This window comes from Erpetoichthys calabaricus, chromosome 5 (assembly GCF_900747795.2).
Source record: "Erpetoichthys calabaricus chromosome 5, fErpCal1.3, whole genome shotgun sequence".
NCBI classification, from domain to species: Eukaryota; Metazoa; Chordata; class Cladistia; order Polypteriformes; family Polypteridae; genus Erpetoichthys; species Erpetoichthys calabaricus.
In genome coordinates this window covers 3,130,097-3,149,497 of record NC_041398.2, presented here as the reverse complement: position 1 = coordinate 3,149,497, position 19,401 = coordinate 3,130,097, and the positions used below count along the sequence as shown (strand labels likewise).

The following is a 19,401-nucleotide window of genomic DNA, read 5'->3' as shown; positions in this document are numbered from 1 at the left end:
AGCCAACATAACACAAGAACTCGACAAACTCGCAGAGCGCATTCACAATGAAACTGTGGGAGACCCTCGTTGATTTATATGGCAGAAGGGAAGCTCCTGGCAGTGACTGGCAGATGGCCCACCTGTTGGTGAGCCACACTCAAACCACATGGAACGTAACACGGGCAGCTTAGAGACAAAATCAAATACAAAGAATAAAGCACATACTCAACCAAATCAACATTAACATAAATAAACAAAAAAACATGAAACTAGATTCTGAACACCATCTAGGGGAAGGAACTCTGGCTGAAAAATGTCACGGTCAGCATGCATCACTAATAAGCAGGAATTCTAGGAGGAAACATCAAAAGCAGATGACCATAAAAGAATAAACCAAAGTGAAGGTCAGTCTGTGAGGACGGCTCTCCTTTACTTGTACTTCCTCAACTGTCCCCTCTTTGTCTTAAATGGACTACAGAGTGTTGAGTGACACATTGTGCCCACCTACTTTCTTTGAACTAAAGACACAACCCAGTGGTCTGGGCCTGCTGTGTTTAGTACTTTAGAACACCAGATAGCTGTTTAATGTGTCTGTGCTAAATACATTTAGTTTGGAAAACTTTGTTCTGTCTTGGCACAGAAATGTGTATGAAGAGTTCTTCCTCTCCTAGATGAGAACTTCTCATAAATGAATCCTGGAATAACTGGACATGAGACAGCATGCTACCTTGGACAGTGTGACATTTTATTGCAAGGTCAGACCCACACTTGCAATCACGATGAGCCAATTTGGGGTTTCTGTAAATTAACCAAACCTAAACTTTAGGATGTGGGGGTAAGATCTAGAATAACTGGAGGAAACCCACAGAGATACTGGAAGAAGGGGTAAATACACATGGGAAGTGAATGGAGCACAGTGGATCTGAAATTCAGCAGATGTCACCAGGAAAGAATAGGCTCTACAATCAGAATTTAGCATCTTTAAAACAAAAGAAACTGAACAAATCACCTTTAACTCAAAATATCAACACAACATTACCAGTATGATAATGGTGAGAAGGCTAAAAAGATCTTAGCTCAACAAATCCACAAGCAGGAAGTTTGCAACACAATAACAAACTTTATCAATGCAACTGGAGATAAAATCATTGACCATAAAATATAACTCACACATTTAGGGAGTACTATAAATCTTTATATTCCACTCTGTTTAAAGAAGACAAGGCATAATCTAAGGAGTAATAACAATAAAACAGCTGGACACTCTTAGTGCAGAGTAACTGGACAAACTACTAGATGCTATAAATTCACACCAGAGTGGGAAAACATAAGGCCCTGATGGCAACCAAGTGTAATTTTATAAAGAAGTTTTCAAATAAGTTAGCTCCACTATTATTATCAATGTTTACAGAAGATAAAGACAACAACATTCTACCTCAAACTGTTCACCAAGCATTAATTCATATTTTTCCAAAGAAAAATAAGGATTTATCATAGTGTGCATCATACAGACCAATTTAAATTCTGAATAATGTAATATCACAGGACGAAACCACATTTATTAAAAAGGCAGACAGCTTTAAACCTTTGGTGTTTGTTCAATGTAATTGAATCACACACAACATCTAACACACCAGAGATCTTATTATCTTTGGACACAGAAAAAAAACCTTTGATAGAGTTGAATGGGACTTTTTTCACCACACTGCACATATTTGGGTTTGTTCCAAATATATATTCATTGATAAAATGACTTTATAAGAGTCCAGAAGCCTCAGTCTGTGTTAACAACATGAACTCAAACTTCTTCAAGCTAGAACATGGGACTTGACAAGGGTGCCCTCTATCACCATTGCTTTTTGCAATAGCCATTGATCCACTGGCTAATCATTTCCAAAATACATCAGAGATTAAGGGGATTATCAGAGAAGGACTTGAACAGAAAATATCACTATTTGCAGATGATATGGTTCTTATATATAACACCCATAAACATCTTTAGTATTAGTCCTAAATGTGCTATCAGAATTCCAAATGATATCTGAATTCAAAATCAATTTGAATAAAAGTGTGCTCGCTCCAGTGATCTCTCTACCACACCATACTTGACTGGACCTCTATCTATCTATTTTATCAATATGTAGGGGTAAACATCACAAGTGAATATAAAAGATCTTTCACCACACAATATTGCTATCTGTAAGGAAAAAGTCAAACAAGATGTGAACAGATGGTTTACACACCATCTCACCTTAGCTGGGAGAATCAATACTGTCAAGATGAACATCCTTCCTAAGCTTCTTTCTCTATTTCAGAACATCCCTATATACATTAATAAATCATTTTTCAACAAGCTAGACTCAATTGTAACCTCATGTATCTGGCATTCAAGATGTCCACACATTAAAAGGTGACTCTACAAAGATCTAAAGCAGACTCGGTTGCAATTATACAAGGTACAAAGTCCTGGAAATTGAAACAAATTGATGAATTTACATGTGCCTGCTCTGCAATTGAAATAAAAACTTTGTGCCCCAGCACAATCGTCAATATACCAATAATCCAATTGCCCATCACTCTCTCATAATATGGAACCAAATGCAGGGCTCACTTCAAGGCAGAGAAGCTTTTATCTGGTGCTCTTATAGAATTTCTCCTTCAAAGATCATGGGGTGCGGTGTATTAAGGATCTTTCAATTATCATCTAAGAAAAGAAGTGGAAACCAGCTCTGCACAGAATACACTCCAGCTCAATATTTACAATCAATTATTTAAGTTAAAATCTTTCATTGGTCGTACTTATCTCATTTATAATTGTCCAAAACATGTCCAGGACACGATGAAACCTAAAGCGTTGCAAGCATTTGGGTCATAATCACTCCATACCCATTAACAGCTGTGATTAGTGGACTCCCTGAGGGGCTTCGAGTGGAGAAGAACAAATTAATTTTAACAGCCGACACCACACTACGAGCTCATAGACTTGTCCTGTTTAAATGAAAGAATCCCAGCTCACCTTTTATACGTCAGTGGGTACCTGATGTTTTGTACCATTTGAAATTGAAAAAAAAATCTATTTTTTCCTTATAAAATCTGTTCAAGACTTTTTAAAATATGGCAAGATTTAATTAATACAAATTTAGAGTGTGCATTCAAAAAACAGAACAGACGATTAAGGAATGTTATGCCGACTGATCTAATTCAGAACATTAGTATTGACCTTCAGTTTGAGTTATCGTTAGGGGAGTTAAGTCCCCTTTAAGAAGTAAATGGAATGTCAGAGGACATCAGGGTGATGCTGTCTGAATCTCTAAAGAATAAAACATGGAATGATGTCAACAGTGAAATGCTATGAAGGACACCACAAAAAGTCTTCTCTCCTTCTCCCTTTTCCTGTCTCTACACGTCACCACCAGTGAAGTTCTGCCAGCTCTTCTGTTTTTAAGTTAGTTCTCCTCTCTTTGATATGAAGTGTCATGTTAAGTCCTCTCACCTTTATTTCCTCCATCGCCCTCCTCGTCTCCTTCAGGGTCTTCTCTCTCTCCTCAAGTCTCCTCTTGATGTCACTCAGTGTCGCCCCCAGCTGTTTCTGTTTGGACACACAAGAGGACACGTGTGGTCAGATCAGAATTTACTTTCACCTTTGGATTTCTTCATCTGTTTCTGTATCCTGATATTTGTACAACACATTTCTTTTTTACATTTCATGACACAACGTACTTCTTCTCTGTGTGTGACTGACTGTGTCAAAGTGTGATAGATTTGATTCAAGAAATATGAGTAACACACAAGATGAAAAGAAACATTTAATTTTACTGATTCAAGATGGAGTTTGGGCTTACAGAGTGCACCAAATAATGAAGTCAGTTTGAGGACACACTGGTGTGTGAGTTAGTTCTTGATGTTTAGAAGACATCACATCGACGACTGGGAAATCAGAACTTCATACACAAAAAAAAAAAAACTGCACTATGTAGGTGAAGAATCTAATTAATTAATTAAAACTACCAAACAGTAAATCCAGACCTGGAGGTCTTTGTTTCACATTACAGCCAGGACACCAGAACTATGAAGAGATCTGCTCAGTTTATGCCTGAAATTCATAAATTGTCAAATGTGGCCCAGACATGGTGATGGACTAACAACTGACTCAAACACTCTTACTGCAGTAAATCCATCTATTCATCCATCTTTCCATGTTCTTAACCCATTTAGCCAAGGCAAAGTCAAAGGTTAACTGAAGGCTTATCTCAGAAAACATTGAACACAAGGCAGGGACAACACCTGGGCAGAGCACCAGTCCATCACAAAGAAAACACACACAGACACACACACATAATAGTTCTAGTTTAGCAATTCCAGTCCACCTAACCTGCATATCTTTGAATTGTTGGGAGGAAACTGAAGCACCCGGAGAATACAAACACCTATCAAAATATACAACACATTTATAACATAAGGATAACTGAAGATGTAAATTTACAAATTTATATGGACAAAGAACATTCACAAATAACACAATACATATATCTTATTTATCTTAGTTTATTCTGTTTCTTGTAGTTACGGAAAAGGGCAAAAAACAGGTTTGGTATTACAGAAGGTTAGATGAATCAGTTCTTAGCTACAAGGTCAAGTTTTTAAAGCCAGTACTGTGACGGCACTCACAGGTCCTCTGTATGTGTCCGTGTGTGTGTGTGTGATGCTGTTCTTAACTGACTAGGGGGCTCCGCCCCCTGCTCGCTTCGCTCGCCAACCCCTGGCATTGGGACATGAGAAAGAGTCAGATGTATGAATTAGATATAGAATAGTGTGCAGCTTTGGATGATGCCCATAGAAATAACAAATAGAGTGTTTGTCATATATTAATGTTTTATTGGAATATTTCTTTGTATACAACATTAGCAGTAAAGATGGTGTCTTGTCCTTGAATGAGTCTTCCTTGGCATGGATTATTTATAATTTTAACTTTAACGTCAGATGAACGGCGAACACGTGAGAAGGCAACATAAAGTTGTCCATGTCCAAAAACGGGTTCAGAGAGGTAGATGCCAACCTTGTCCATGGTTTGTCCTTGTGATTTGTTGATGGTCATGGCAAATGCAGGTTTAATGGGGAACTGTCGGCGTTTCAATGTAAAAGGTAATTCTAGCTCAGAACATGTAAGGTCAATTCTAGGAAAGAGAACAGTATTGTTAGCATGTGATCCTGTAAGAACTGTCGCTTGAATAACATTGCGTGTCATGGTGTTGACGACTAACCGTGTGCCATTGCATAAACCCTGTTTTGTGTTAAGGTTTCTTAATAGCATGATTATTGTTCCGTTTTTAAGGGCAAGGTCGTGTTGTGGTAATCCGGCAGGGTTAATAGTGTTCAAATATTCTAAGGGGAAATTTATATGTTCATTGTTGTCATCAGAGTCAACTTTGTCTGAGCTTAGAAAGATCTGTGTCTCTCCAGGAAGTAATGAAATGACTTGGTTATTAATGTGATTAACATTAATATTTTTTGGACATAATATAGTGCGTTGTGTTAACAGGGGTATTTGGTCTAATGTGATTGCTGTTCCAAATATCTCTTTTACTAAGTCGTCTGAGATAAAGGATTGTGGAATGGAAATAATATCTGGGTGAAGTCCATCTGTATTTGTGAGTGTACCATTTCCCAGTTGTATTAGCCAACTGTTATATTCTGGATCTGGACATCGCATGTTTTGTACCAACTGTATTGTTTTAAAGCAATGCCAATTGTCTGCGTATTTTAAGGTGGACTGAACAATAGCTGAGCGCATGGCATGTGGAACAATAGCTAAGCATTGTCTAAAATCTCCTCCTAATAAAAGAACTTTTCCTCCAAAGGGAATATTATTATTCATCAACGTTTGTAGAAGTTTATCAATGGTGTTGAGTAAGTGACTGGATGCCATTGTACATTCATCAATAATTATCAGTTTTGCAAGACGGATGTCTCGGGCATTGCTACTGTGAATGTTCATAGTGGATACTGATGTCTCTGTGATTGGGACCGGTATTTTGAATATTGAGTGACATGTACGACCATTATTAACAGATTTGCTGCCACTCCGGAGGATCGCAGTCACTGTTAATATGTTTCCTTTTCTGCAGTTGAACGGTTAATAGTGCTTTATTGTAAGGAGATCCACCTATGCTGACACCTATGCTGTCTAGTGTGAAGGTGTTGACGTTCACTTTAGAATATGTGGCTTTGGGTGTCACTTCTTATGGATGTGTGTGTGTGTGTGTGTGGGGGGGGGGGGGGGGGGATTGTTGTTGCGCGAGCGTCTTCTTTCTTTTTGTGTTCCTGTGTCTTGTTTGAATCCCCCTCTTTGTGTGTGTCCCGTCCGTTGCTTGTAGGGTCTGTGGGGTGGGCTTCGCTCGCCAACCCCTGGTGTTGGGAATGACAAAGAGCGTGATGTATGAATGAGATATAGAATAGTGTGACGGTGTAGATGATGCAAATAGAAATCAAACAATAAAGTGTGTGGCACAGTGTAAAGGTTTATTTGAAAATTTCTTTGTACACGCCGTTTAAGTGTAAAAGGTAATTCCAGCTCAGAACTTGTAAGGTCATTTAAGATGGTTATTGTTGTGATCAGAGTCAAGTTTGTCAGAGCTTAGAAAGAGTTGTGTCTCTCCAGGAAGTAATGGAATGACTTGGGTATTAATGTTTTCCACATTAATATTTTTTGGACATAATATAGTGCGTTGTGTTAAAAGGGGCATTTGGTCTAATGAGATTGCTGTTCCAAATGTCTCTGTAACTAAGTCGTCGCAGATAAAGGCTTGAGGAATTGTAATAATATGTGGCTGAAGTCCAGCTGTATTGGTGAGTGTACCATCTCTCAGTTGTAATAAGCAATTGTTATGATCTGGTTCTGGACATCGTATCTTTTTTACTAACTGTATCTTTTGAAAGTAATGCCAATTGTCTGCGTATTTTAAGGTGCACTGAACAATAGCTGAGTGCATGGCATCTGGAAGAATAGCTAATCACTGTCTAAAATCTCCTCCTCATAAAAGTACCTTTCCTCCAAATCGAATATTATTATTCATAAACGTTTGTAGAAGTTTATGAATGGTGTTGAGTAAGTGACTTCATGCCATTGAACATTCATCAATAAACAACATTTTTTCAAGACGGATGTCACGTGCAGTGCCACCGTTAATGTTCATAGTGGATACCGATTTGTAGGATCTAATGTAGTTGATAAAGATTTAACTTTCAGGTACATCGTCAGTTATAAGCTTCTGTAGATATTCAGTATATGAATGTAAAGAAGGCAGTCTAATTTGACCCTTTTGACAACAACGTCTAAATGTATAACTTGTATTGCCAGTTGTTTCTTCAGGGAAGTGAACTGAATGACAATGATTGCAAATGACATTCATTAATCCGAATGAATTTTACTGGTGTATGTTTTTCTTGTGCCGTTTGAGAGGCGCGTTGTTGCATGTGTAGTATTTGGGACGTGTTGTTTTGGAGCTGTAATCCATTTGCCTGTGCTGTGTGAGAAGCCCGTTGTAGCCTTCGCTGCCATTAACGTATGTCTGAGACGGGAGGTGTTTCGTTTTGAATCCGTGCCTGTTGCGATGCAACACTTTGATTGATAGATTGCGTAATGTGGATCCAGGATGTAGATTTGTGCATATTTGCGTTGTTGATTTGTTTCAGGGTGCACTGTTCCAATGCGATGCAGTATTTGTGCACATATGGGAAAGCAGTATGGTCCATTGCCTTTTGGTGGCCTGATATTTACTCCGGTATATGCAAAAGCAAATGAACTATTGTAGGATCTAATGCAGTTCATAAAGTTTTTACTTTTAGGTACATCGTTAGTTAGAAGCTTTAGTTGAGCTTTGCGTTTTTGGAGTCGAGACATTTTTTCTTATGGATGTGTGGGGGGATCGTTGTTGCGCGAGCGTTTTGTTTCTTTTTGTGTTCCTGTGTCTTGTTTGAATCCCCCTCTTTGTGTGTGTCCCGTCCCTTGCTTGTAGGGTCTGTGGGGTGGTTTTGTGTTCTTTTTTTTGGTCTTCCATGGGCTTGTTGAATCCCCCTCTTGGTGTGTGTCCCGTCCCGTGCCTGTAGGGTGGCGGGGGTATGGTCGTGCCTTGCTATTGTGCGCTCGTCTGTTCTTTTTTTTTTGTTGTGTTTAGTTTCGTGTGCAATGTGTTTCGTGCTTTCCCCTCGTTTGAGTGCTCTTTAATGTTTTTTTTCCTTATTTTGGTGCTTGTTGAGCCTCATTTTTGTGACTCCTTTCTGTATGTGCTCACTCCTGTTTTCTGTGCTCTTGTCGGACTCTTTTTGTGCCTGCGTCTCTCGCGGACCCTCATCCGCCTCTCTCGCCCTCTTTTGTCCGCCTTTCTCGGGTCCTCAGCCGACTCTCGCGGACTGTTTGTTGCGCCGGCGCAGTACGTCTTTTTGCAGCTACGGCCCATGGCCGGATGTGCCTGCGTCCATCATCCGGTTTAGCATTCTCGGTTAGTAATATGGATACAAGTCCACTTTAGTTTTCTTATTGAATTTATGATGAGATCCTTACATCAGCTAAAAAGCCTTCTTCTTCACACAGTTATGCTGATGTCAATTCCCAGAATTCATCCCCTGGCTTTATCTTAACTACCAAGTTACAGTCAGAAGTTCTCAGACTCCGAGTAGGTGAACTCCTGACTTGGTTTATGGTCTCTCAGGTGGAGGTGATGCATTGTGCAGATTGCTGTATCCATGGAGAGCTTCCCCTGGCACACATTTAAGAACTTTCAGTTTGCTTTGTCTTTCTTCTAACAGATTCTTTTCTCTATCTTGGCCTTTTCTCCTTGTGACTGTGAGTTGTTCTGCAGTTTAAAGTCTTTGAGGTTTCACACTTACTGGTTATCTTTTGCTGGCAAAATAATTTACAACCACTGTGTAAACTGTGATCAAGTAATTTCCTCCTTCAGTAATTCTACAGAGAAGTCTTAGGTGGTGTCCCTCTTGCCTGTGCATCTTACTTTCATTTACCAGTCTGGGTCTTAATAAGGGTCTTACTACAGGGCAGAAGCTAATCCAGGGGCAGAGATCAGAGTTCTAGTGCTTACAAAGGGTTATAAAGGACGGAGTGGACTTGATGCTGTAGCTGATGTTGCTACTAATTGGTGTAAAGTTTTGTCCATCAAGTTTGCAAGGGGTTGAGTTTTGACTCCTTTAGTCATAAAGTGATAAAGAGTGGCATACTGAGACATTGCTGGGTGTCATTTGCCTGTGGTTGATCAGACTGATCAGATGACACCCAAAACTGTCAAGGAGAGTCCTGGTGAAGTGAACTGACATCTTAATTAAAAAGAGTCAATAAAAGAGGGGCAGGCAAGGACAGCATTACTCATGCCAGTACAGTTTGTGGACTGTAACACAAAAGATGGTGTTGTTATTAAGTAATATGGTGCCCTGAAAATGACTCGAAAAAGGTAAAAACTTGATATCTGTTTGTTTCAGGACTTTTGGACAAACTAATATGGATTCATATAACAAAAGGATTGTGCTGTTTGTGTGTTATGTTGTGAAACTGTCGTGTGCCGTACGTCAAATGTATCAAACCAAACATCAGTCCATGTTTAAAAACTCTGAGGAGAAAAGTGAAGCCATAAAAAGGGCTGTTTGTGGCTCCAAAAAACAAACTAGCATTTTTAGTCAAGTAATTGGAACCAAAAATAAAGCAACCAAATGAAGTTACAAGATTGCTCAGAGTGTGGTTTTGAAGGCCCAACCTTTCAGAGATGGAGAATTTGCTAAGGAAACTGTTTTTTGAGCAGTGCTGAAATTTTGTTTAGCGACTTACCAAATAATGAAACAATGCTGTGTCATATTTGAGAAATACCGTCTTGTGCAAGATCATAACTGATATGGCTGAAAATGTAACAGTAAAACAGACAACCGGGTTACAACAAGCTGTATTTAGTGTTGCTCTTGATGAAACTGGTGATGTGAATGACGTGGCGTATTTAGCAATACTTGCATGATATTATGAAAAAGACCATATTGATAAAGAACTGTGCTACTTGATATTTCTTGGTGGTACAACCAAGGGAGAGGCCATCATAATTGCATTTCTAAGCTATTTCAAAAATCAGAACATTAACATAAGTAAAATGTTCTGTGTTACTATTAATGTGGCCCCTGCAATGGTCGGAAAGAACAAAGGATTTGTTAACTTCTTCAGGATCATATTGGAAATCAAGTATTGAGCTTTGATTGCATTATACATCAGGAGAGTTTGTATGTGAAGAGTTTATCACTGTGCTTGAATTCTGTAATGGAAACTGTTATCAAGATAGTTAGCTTCATTGTTTCTCGCTCTTCATTGATCCACAGGCAAGTCAAGTCTCTTCTATAAGAAATGGAGACCGCATATACGGACCTCCTGCTTTACAGAAATATTCATGGACTTAGTTGAGGTAAAGTTTTGAACAGATTGGTATCAAGTATAGAAGCAATCAAAGTGTTTCTGATTAAAGAGAACATTTACTGGAACTGAATGACGATGACTGGCTGTGTAAGTTGATGTTTCTGGCTGACATAACTAAACACCTGAATGACTTAAACTTGAGTTTACAAGGTCAGGGGCAAACAGATATATTTTGAGGTGATATTATTACTAACACCAATAAGTACTTTCCAAACGTAAAGGCTCATTCAAATTGATTTACTATGAATGAGATGAGCTTCAGAAGTATGTTGAACTGCTCAAAGGAGAGTTTGCTAAACAAGGGCAAGACTTCCAAATTTACTGGCCCATATTTTCTTACCTTAACTGATCTCACTACAACCCCATTTGATGTCAATTTTCAAGTGGATGGATGTTGACAATTTTCAAATGTCATCAGAGTTACGGATGATAAAATTTTGAGAATTGTGGACAACTCTTGAAGGAAACTGCTTGGAAAAGTCAGCTGCCATGCTTAGCCCCTGGACATCCCTGCCTGAAGTGTTTGCCTGTTTAAAGAAAGTTGCATTTGCTCTTCTTTTGGCTTTTGGGTCGACTTATACATGTGAACACATTTTCTGACACATGAAATTTGTTTTTTTTTTTTTTTAAATCTGTGAATTTCCCCTAGGGATTAATAAAGTATCTATCTGTTTTGAGTGTACAGAGAAGTTTCCTGACGCCTGTGCATTCAGACACTTGTGTGAAGGTGAAAGTCACCAAATACACACCTGATATTGAACATTAGCTCAGGAGGGACAAGGGTCACCGTAATTAATCAATGACTCAAGTCAATAATAATCAAAGATTACTCAAATGAAATATTTTAATAATGTGTTTTAAGTTTGATTTATTTAATTGGTTTGTTCTTTAAACTATTGAACTTTCTGTTTTAACAAAACATACATTTGACAATTTTAAACGTTTTAATAAAATTCCAAAATAATGGTTTCAGAACTTAAATTTTGTAAAACAGTTTTTGTATTTGTTCCTATCTGAATTAAAATATTGAATAATCAACCAAGAATAGAATAGATAGATAGATAGATAGATAGATAGATAGATAGATAGATAGATAGATAGATAGATAGATAGATAGATAGATAGATAGATAGATAGATACTTTATTAATCCCAGGGGGAAATTCACAAATAGCTATGTCATGTACTGGAAACTTGTTAATATAAGATCAAGTTAATGTGTTTCAGTGGTTGTTGTATATAAAAATATGGTGGGCTTAGGTTGGCACGTTGAGTGACTTTGCAACATTACCTCTGCCAACCCCCTGGTCTTTGTCATAATCATACATGAAATTGAATCATCACTCCAGGGTTTGACATACAAAATGTCCTTACTGTCCAATAAAAACATTTATCGCCAGTCACTAATTAAATGTATGATGTTCAAACTGTTCTTTATACAGCCTCCAGTTAATCCAAAATGCGGTTGCAGGAATTATTACAAGAACAAGAAAATACGAACACATAACTCCAGTTCTTAAATCCTTATACTGGCTCCCGGTTAAGTTTAGGGCAGATTTCAAAATCCTTCTTTTAACATATAAAGCATTAAATGGTCGAGGTCCAGCTTACTTGTCTGAACTTATCATGACTTAAAAACCAGAGCGCACATTAAGATCTCAAGATGCTGGTCTGCTTATGATAACAAGGAATAATAAAATAACAGTGGGAGGTCGAGCTTTTAGTTACAGGGCCCCTAAACTGTGGAATGGTCTGCCTGCTACTATAAGAGATGCCCCTTTTGTCTCAGCTTTTAAATCCCGGCTGAAGACTCACTACTTCAGTTTAGCATATCCTGACTAGAGCTGCTGATTAACTGTACAGACTGCATCTCTGTTGTTAGTCATTAGCACTAAAACATAAGTAACATGACAGTTAGAATTTTATACTAACCCTCACTTATTCTGTTTTTCTTCTCGGTACTCAAATGTGGCACTTGGTGCCATGGCCCACCTGCCAAGTTATTTTGCCTGCCTAAGGTAAAGTCATCTCTGATGGAGGATCGCAGGAATCGTGGGAAAGAGGGGTCCTTTCATCGGATTGGCTGGCCCAGCACTGTTTCAGCCGTGGAATGGCCAAATGGGGGAGGCAGCTTGAAGGATGAGGTCTCCAGGACTCTACACAAATCCAAATCTTATTATGGGATATATCATTTACTGTTAAATTCTGCTCTGTACTTCTAAAATTTATATTTTTTATTTCTTACTATATTGAGGAATTGTTCTGTTCTGTGTACTGCATTGTACTGTATTGACCCCCTTCTTTTGACACCCTCTGCACGCCCAGCCTACCTGGAAAGGGGTCTCTCTTTGAACTGCCTTTCCCAGGTTTCTTCCATTTTTTCCCTACAAAGTTTTTTTTGGGAGTTTTTCCTTGTCTTCTTAGAGAGTCAGGGCTGGGGGGCTGTCAAGAGGCAGGGTCTGTTAAAGCCCATTGCGGCACTTCCTGTGTGATTTTGGGCTATACAAAAATAAACTGTATTGTATTGTATTGTAATATATCGAAATTTTTGAGCTGAATCCATCCATCCATTATCCAACCTGGTATACAGTATTCGAACTTCAGGGTCACAAGGGTCTGCTGGAGCCAATCCCAGCCAACACAGGGTGCAAGGCAGGAAACAAATCCCGGGCAGGGCGCAAGCTCACCGCAGGGCTGAGCTGAATCTGTTGTAAGAATCTTAGACTTAACTCTGGAATACAATATAAAATGACATGTGACAATAATGTGTCATTTGTCCTACCAAGTGGGGTCTTTGGGGACCCCAGAGGTATATATTTTGTCTCTCACAGGTGCTCTTTTTATCATTCCAATTTTTTATGATTTTGTCAAGCACCCAATCCTGCCTGCAATTTACTCAGGCACTGCTTGTGAAGGGTCCTCAGTTGGAGTGTCACACATTGTCATTGGTGTAGTGACACTCTGTTAGTCATTCAGAAGCAGGCGGACACAGCAGCAGCTCGAGATTTCCACAGCTCCTCTGTTCACAGCTTGAGAGACTGCTGTTCTGAGGTGAGAGAAGTTCAGAGTCTGAAATACAATGCATAGCTTCATCATGAAGTGTTATATAACTATAAAATGCAAAGTTTATATTCTATTATAAAAGATAATAATGTAAAATAGTTTGCTATGCAGTCAGAGTATGATGAAGACAGAGTGTAAGTGTGGAAAAAAGAAATTGTAATACGCTGGAAGGAGAGATGTGTAAGGGGAAGGAGGTTTCTCAGAGCTCCACGATGTGTTTGGCTGTAATAAATCTAGAATATTAATATATAATGTAGATTTTGTTAACATCAGCATTTGGTTTTTAGAGAAAAATGGCAAGCACATCAAAACAGGCCAGATTTGTAGGCTCTGAGACAAATTCTACATGAGGAAGAGCTCTGAGAGGAGTGAAGATTCAGGCACTGATTATGAGGCTCATGTTACAGAGGCTTCTGAACACAGTGACACTGAAAATGAAGCTCACACAGACACTACAGTGACCTCACGACTTCATAGTATTGCTGACTTACTACCGGATGAAAGGAAGAAAAGAAAGAGGAAGGAAAAGATCCACGAGTAGGACTAGTGGAAAAAGCAGAGCTCTAAGCAGTTCATGTGGGCAAAGTCATGCAATGGGCCATAGTTAAGCAGCAGGCACAAGAGAGGATGCCAATCAGTAATATTTTCATAATGAAAACGATAACTAGAAATAAAAATATTGTTTTTCATTTTACAAGAATGAGAACTGAAATTAAGGCAAACAAAGAAACTAAAACTAATAAAAAAAAATATTGATATGTGAATGAACTAAAACGTACGGAAGCATATTAGGGCCATGGTGAAGAAAAAAAAAAACCCAACTATGTCGAGAATAATGTCGGCATGTTGACTTTATTCTTGACATTTCCACTTTATTCTCGCCGTTTATGTCGAGATTAAAATCAACATTTCCACTTTATTCTCAGTTTATTTTGTCATTGAAGCAGAATGTCATAAACTAAACTTCATTTTAAAATGAATATTTAATTTACTAGATTGTCACAAACCCCGTCATAAGTAATGTAGCACATTAAATGCTTTGTGTTAAGTGTTCCCCGAGCCATGTTAGTCGCTATGTGCTTCTTAAACTGATTTCTTCTGCACTGAGAGGAGGCGCAGGTAGCGATCAGCACACAGAACACATTCACTTCGTGATATTCCTGCTCTCTGAACATTTAGAATGCTAAGATGAATACTTGATATCATTTAATGATGAAATGAATTAAAGAGTGTATTAAACATGGGCAGGGGAGCACGGTGGCGTGGAGGTTGTGCTGCTGTCTCGCAGCAAATGGGGTCCCGGGTGTTCCCTGCCTTGAATTTGTGAGTTTTTCTGGTGGGTTTGCTCGGAGTGCTTCAGTTTCCTTTCAAAGTCCTGTACTATGTGGGGTTTTGTTATGCTATATTGACATTGCTAGTGTATGTATTGCTCGTATTCACCCTGCGATGAGCAGGCGCCTTGTTCAGGATTTGTTCCTGCCTCACGCATAATGCTTGCTGGAATGGGCGCAACCCTGAATGGATGGCATAATTAAACATGTATAACAAAGAAGTTCTGAACACTCCATGGTTTAAGTTTATAGCTAGTTTAAATTTCACAAAGAAGTTTATCATGTGGTGATTGGTTATGTGGAAAAAGAAAAAGTAAGGATAAGAACTAGGGGGTTTGGTACATCAGGTACATCACTTTTTCCGTAACAAAATTAAAGATCTAAATAATTCAACTAACATAAATATATCATCTGTTTATATCTCTCCCTGTTTTCCCACTCCATCCAGCTCTTTCTCTAAGTTCTCACCAGTCACATCTGCGGCCGACTACTTGTGTACTGGACCCCATCCCCACCACACTACTTAAATCCTGCCTTCATGCCATAATCCCGACTGTTACAACAATAATAAACTCGTCCCTTGACGCCGGCTCTGTGCCGCTCACTTTTAAAATTGCTTCTGTAACCCCAATGTTAAAAAAGTCTGGCCTTGATGCTGACAATCTTAACAATTTCCGGCCTATTTCCCACTTACCTTTCCTGTCAAAAGTTCTTGAGCATGTTGTAACCTCCCAACTCACCAATTACCTAACCTCTAATAATTTGATGGAACCCTTTCAGTCTGTGTCAGGGCGCAGCACAGCTGTGAAACTGCTCTGCTACAGGTAACCAATGATTTGCTTATGGCAGCAGACTCTGGACAAACCAGCATATTAATTCTGTTAGACCTCAGTGCAGCATTTGACACTCAGGTCAGACATGACATCCTAATGTCCAGAATGGAGAACATGCTGGGTATCTCTGGCACTGCCCTCCAGTGGTTCAAGTCCTATCTGATTGATAGGCAGGAATTTGTTAGTCTTGGCAACAGCTGGTCCAGCTCAGCGCCAGTCACACAAGGAGTTGCTCAGGGCTCTGTCCTCGGTCCTCTGCTTTTCTGTATTTATATGCTTCCCCTTGGCCATATTATCCATAGCTATGGATTGGGTTATCATTTTTATGCAGATGATACTCAACTCTACTTCAATGTTAAAAGTGGAACTTCATCAGAGCTTTCTCAGCTCACAACCTGCCTCAGTGAAATTAAAACCTGGATGGAGCAGAACTCTTTAAAATTAAATTGCAATAAAACTGAACTCCTGCAAATTGGGACTAAAGTATCTATCTATCTATCTATCTATCTAAAATGCAACTTAATAAAATGAGCTCCTTCCCAGTCCATCTTGGCAGTGATCTCATCAGACCTGCCTCTACTGTAAAAAATCTTGGTGTCATTTTTGATTCCTCCCTCTCTTATTCCGCCCACATAAATCACATTAAGAAACTTTCTTACTTTCACCTCTGTAACATATCCCGTGTTCGCTCCTTCCTCTCCTTCTCTAATGCTGAGAAACTTGTCCATGCTTTTATCACATCCCACATCGATTATTGTAACTCGCTGCTGGCAGGTGCCCCTTCTAATCTTATATCACAGCTCCAGCTTATTCAGAACTCAGCTGCAAGAGTCCTTACTCGAACCAGCAGCAGCGAGCACATCACACCCATCCTGCTCCGTCTTCACTGGCTCCCTGTGTCTTACAGAATCGAATATAAAATCCTACTAATAACCTACAAAGCCTTAAATAACCTTGTGCCAAACTATATCAGCGACCTTCTCCATAACTATGTGCCTGTCCACCCACTAAGGTCCTCTGATTCTGGCAATCTTGTTGTGCCCCTCACTAATCTACACTTCATGGGTGACAAGGCCTCCAGCTGTATAGCGCCCAGACTATTGAATGATCTACTGACATTACTCAGGTCAGCTGACTCCATGAATTCTTTTAAAAAACAACTCAAAACTCATCTGTTCAGGAAGGCTTTTAGCTCGACTTGACTTTATTACCCTTCTCTCAGTTTACTTCTCTGTCAATTTGCTAATGTAACCTCTGTGTGTGTGTGTGCGAGACCATCAATTATGATGTCTGTTTTTTTTCAGAATTCACTGTCTTAATCTTCTTTATTTATTTATCTGGTTTGTACAATGCTATATACTGTATACGCTGCCATTCTTTATTATATTCTGTAAGTGCCTTGAGCATGGGAAAGGCGCTATATAAATAAAATGTATTATTTTTATTATTATTAGGTAGAGACAGCACTCCTGCAATAAATAAAGCCCACTGAGAAGAACATCCATTGAATTCTGTGTTCGTGTCTCAGACCACCAGATCACAAACCCAACATTTACATGATATTTAAGTTAAACCAGTGAGGATACCTATTCATACCGTTTTTTGGAGCCTTGTCACACCTGCCATAAAGTTCACTACACTGAACATACAACTGGGGACCCCTTACTGCGAGGGAGCAGCGCTACCGCCACACCACCGTGCCCCCTGCTACCCATGTTTAATACACACTTTAATTAATTTCATCATTAAATGATATCAAGTATTCATCTTAGCATTCTAAATGTTCAGAGAGCAGGAATATCATGAAGTGAATGTGTTCTGTGTGGCGATCGCTGCCTGAGCCTCCTCAATGCACGAAGCGAGGAAGTCAGTTTAAGAAGCGCGTAGCGATTAACAACTGGGTCGGGGAACACTTAACACAAAGCATTTAATGTGCTACATTAACTTACAACGGGGTTTGAGAAAAGCTAGTAAATTAAACATTCATTTTAAAATGAAGTTAAATTTACAACATTCTATTGACAAAATAAACTATGAGAACAAAGTAGAAATGTCGACTTTAGTCTCGACATAAACGGCGAGAATAAAGTGGAAATGTTGACTTTATTCTCGACATATATTTTTTTTTTCTTCACCGTGGCCCTAATACTCTTCAGTAAAAACGAGAACGAAAATTGAGTGAAAACGAAAAAACAGCAATAGCATTTTCATTCAGTCCGGTTCAGTCACCTTGAGCCATCAGTTATGTTGCGCTGTTTACTATGCGGTGATTTTGTACCTTGGGCTTACTGTAGTCACATGGCACAACTTCCATAAAGGACCGTTGTTTGTTTCTCGAGCACATTTGGTTTGTTGGGTTGAAGCAGTAAGCACATGTGGTTAATGATGGCGAGTTTTGCACAGATGTCTGAGGGCAGAAAGGGAGAAAGTAACGTGTGAAAATACTTTCATTACAGCGCAGATGATAATAAAAGCAAATATAGTGTGCGAGAAGAAGAATAGAGTTTTGGAGTTTCAGTGCAGGACCAACTGGATCAGCACTTAGTGGAAATCCGCTCTTCTAAGGCACCAGGACTACACTTCAGTACAGGGACGTGCGATCAGCGGAGGCATTAAAAGTAAAAAAAAATAAAAATAAAAACACCTAATAATGATAACATAAAAGAAATTTTTCCACTGGTCTGTGCTATAAATTTGATAATTATTATAGTCAAAAATTGCAGAATCAGTGCATTTCTTGTTCAAATATGGGTTCAAATATGCAGTGACGAGCCTCACCTCACCTCAGACTGCACTCTCCCTCATACACGGGGTTGATGCGTGCAATTGGCGCATTCCTGTTGTTGTCTCTCTGTATGTTGCCAATATAAGGTTTGCAAACACGTTTATTATACACCCTGACTTTCCACAGTCTGGCTAATATCTTTAATGAATGTGTGTGAGATATCTAGTCTTGCTGATCGGACATAAAACCGCAGTGAGAAGGCACAAGGTAAGGCAGACAGTACCGTGCTGCCCTGAAGGGGGCGAATGTGAGCCCAACAGGTACTCGTTGCTGCTGTTCTTCTATGCAGAGGCTCCAATAAGTTAGCGATATCAGAAAGTCAAGTGAACTGCAGTGGTCCGTTTATTTTATTTTTTTCTTCCAACTAACTGCCAAAGTGAAAGATTAAGACTTTTAAAACTTAAGGAAATTAAGGAGGACTTTTGCAAGAAATTAATAGAGATTTTCATGGAGAAGGATAGGCGCATGGACTTCATTTACAAATAAAGGTAAGACCATAAACGGTTCTCAATTGTATAAAAAAATGATGTCAGCCAAAAACAAAATCCAATATTCATCCATCCATTTTCCAACCCGCTGAATCCGAACGCAGGGTCACGGGGGTCTGCTGGAGCCAATCCCAGCCAACACAGGGCACAAGGAAGGGAAATCCAATATTTAAAAACTAAATTTTGACCTTAAATAAAATATTTGTTTGTCAGTCAGTCAGTCTTTCTCCAACCCGCTATGTCTTAACACAGGGTCAGCTGGAGCCAGTCCCAGCCAGCCCAGGGCACAAGGCAGGAACAAATCCCGGCCTGGGTGCCAGCCCACCGCAGGACACACGCACACACCAAGTGCACACTAGGGACCATTTAGGATCGCCAATGCAACTAACCTGCATGTCTTTGGACTATTGGAGGAAACCAGAGCACCATATTTGTTAGTTTTTCTTATTATCCTTTTGTTG

At 39.3% G+C, this 19,401-nt stretch overlaps 3 protein-coding genes across 5 annotated transcripts in view; 2 read left to right on the top strand and 1 right to left on the bottom strand.

The window, feature by feature from the left end:
- Positions 1-19,401, top strand: part of LOC114652525 (zinc finger protein 501-like) — a 312,019-nt gene that overhangs the window by 91,411 nt on the left and 201,207 nt on the right. The window lies entirely within an intron of this gene.
- LOC114652425 (zinc finger protein 883-like) overlaps positions 1-19,401 on the top strand; it is a 281,535-nt gene that overhangs the window by 60,927 nt on the left and 201,207 nt on the right. The gene's annotated exons all lie outside the window — the stretch shown is intronic.
- Positions 1-19,401, bottom strand: part of LOC114652426 (E3 ubiquitin-protein ligase TRIM16-like) — a 1,019,527-nt gene that overhangs the window by 989,008 nt on the left and 11,118 nt on the right. For both annotated transcript variants that reach the window (XM_051927893.1, XM_051927894.1), the window contains exon 2: positions 3,476-3,571. In XM_051927893.1, coding sequence (XP_051783853.1) covers positions 3,476-3,571 — 96 coding nt within the window. The remainder of the gene's footprint in view (positions 1-3,475; positions 3,572-19,401) is intronic.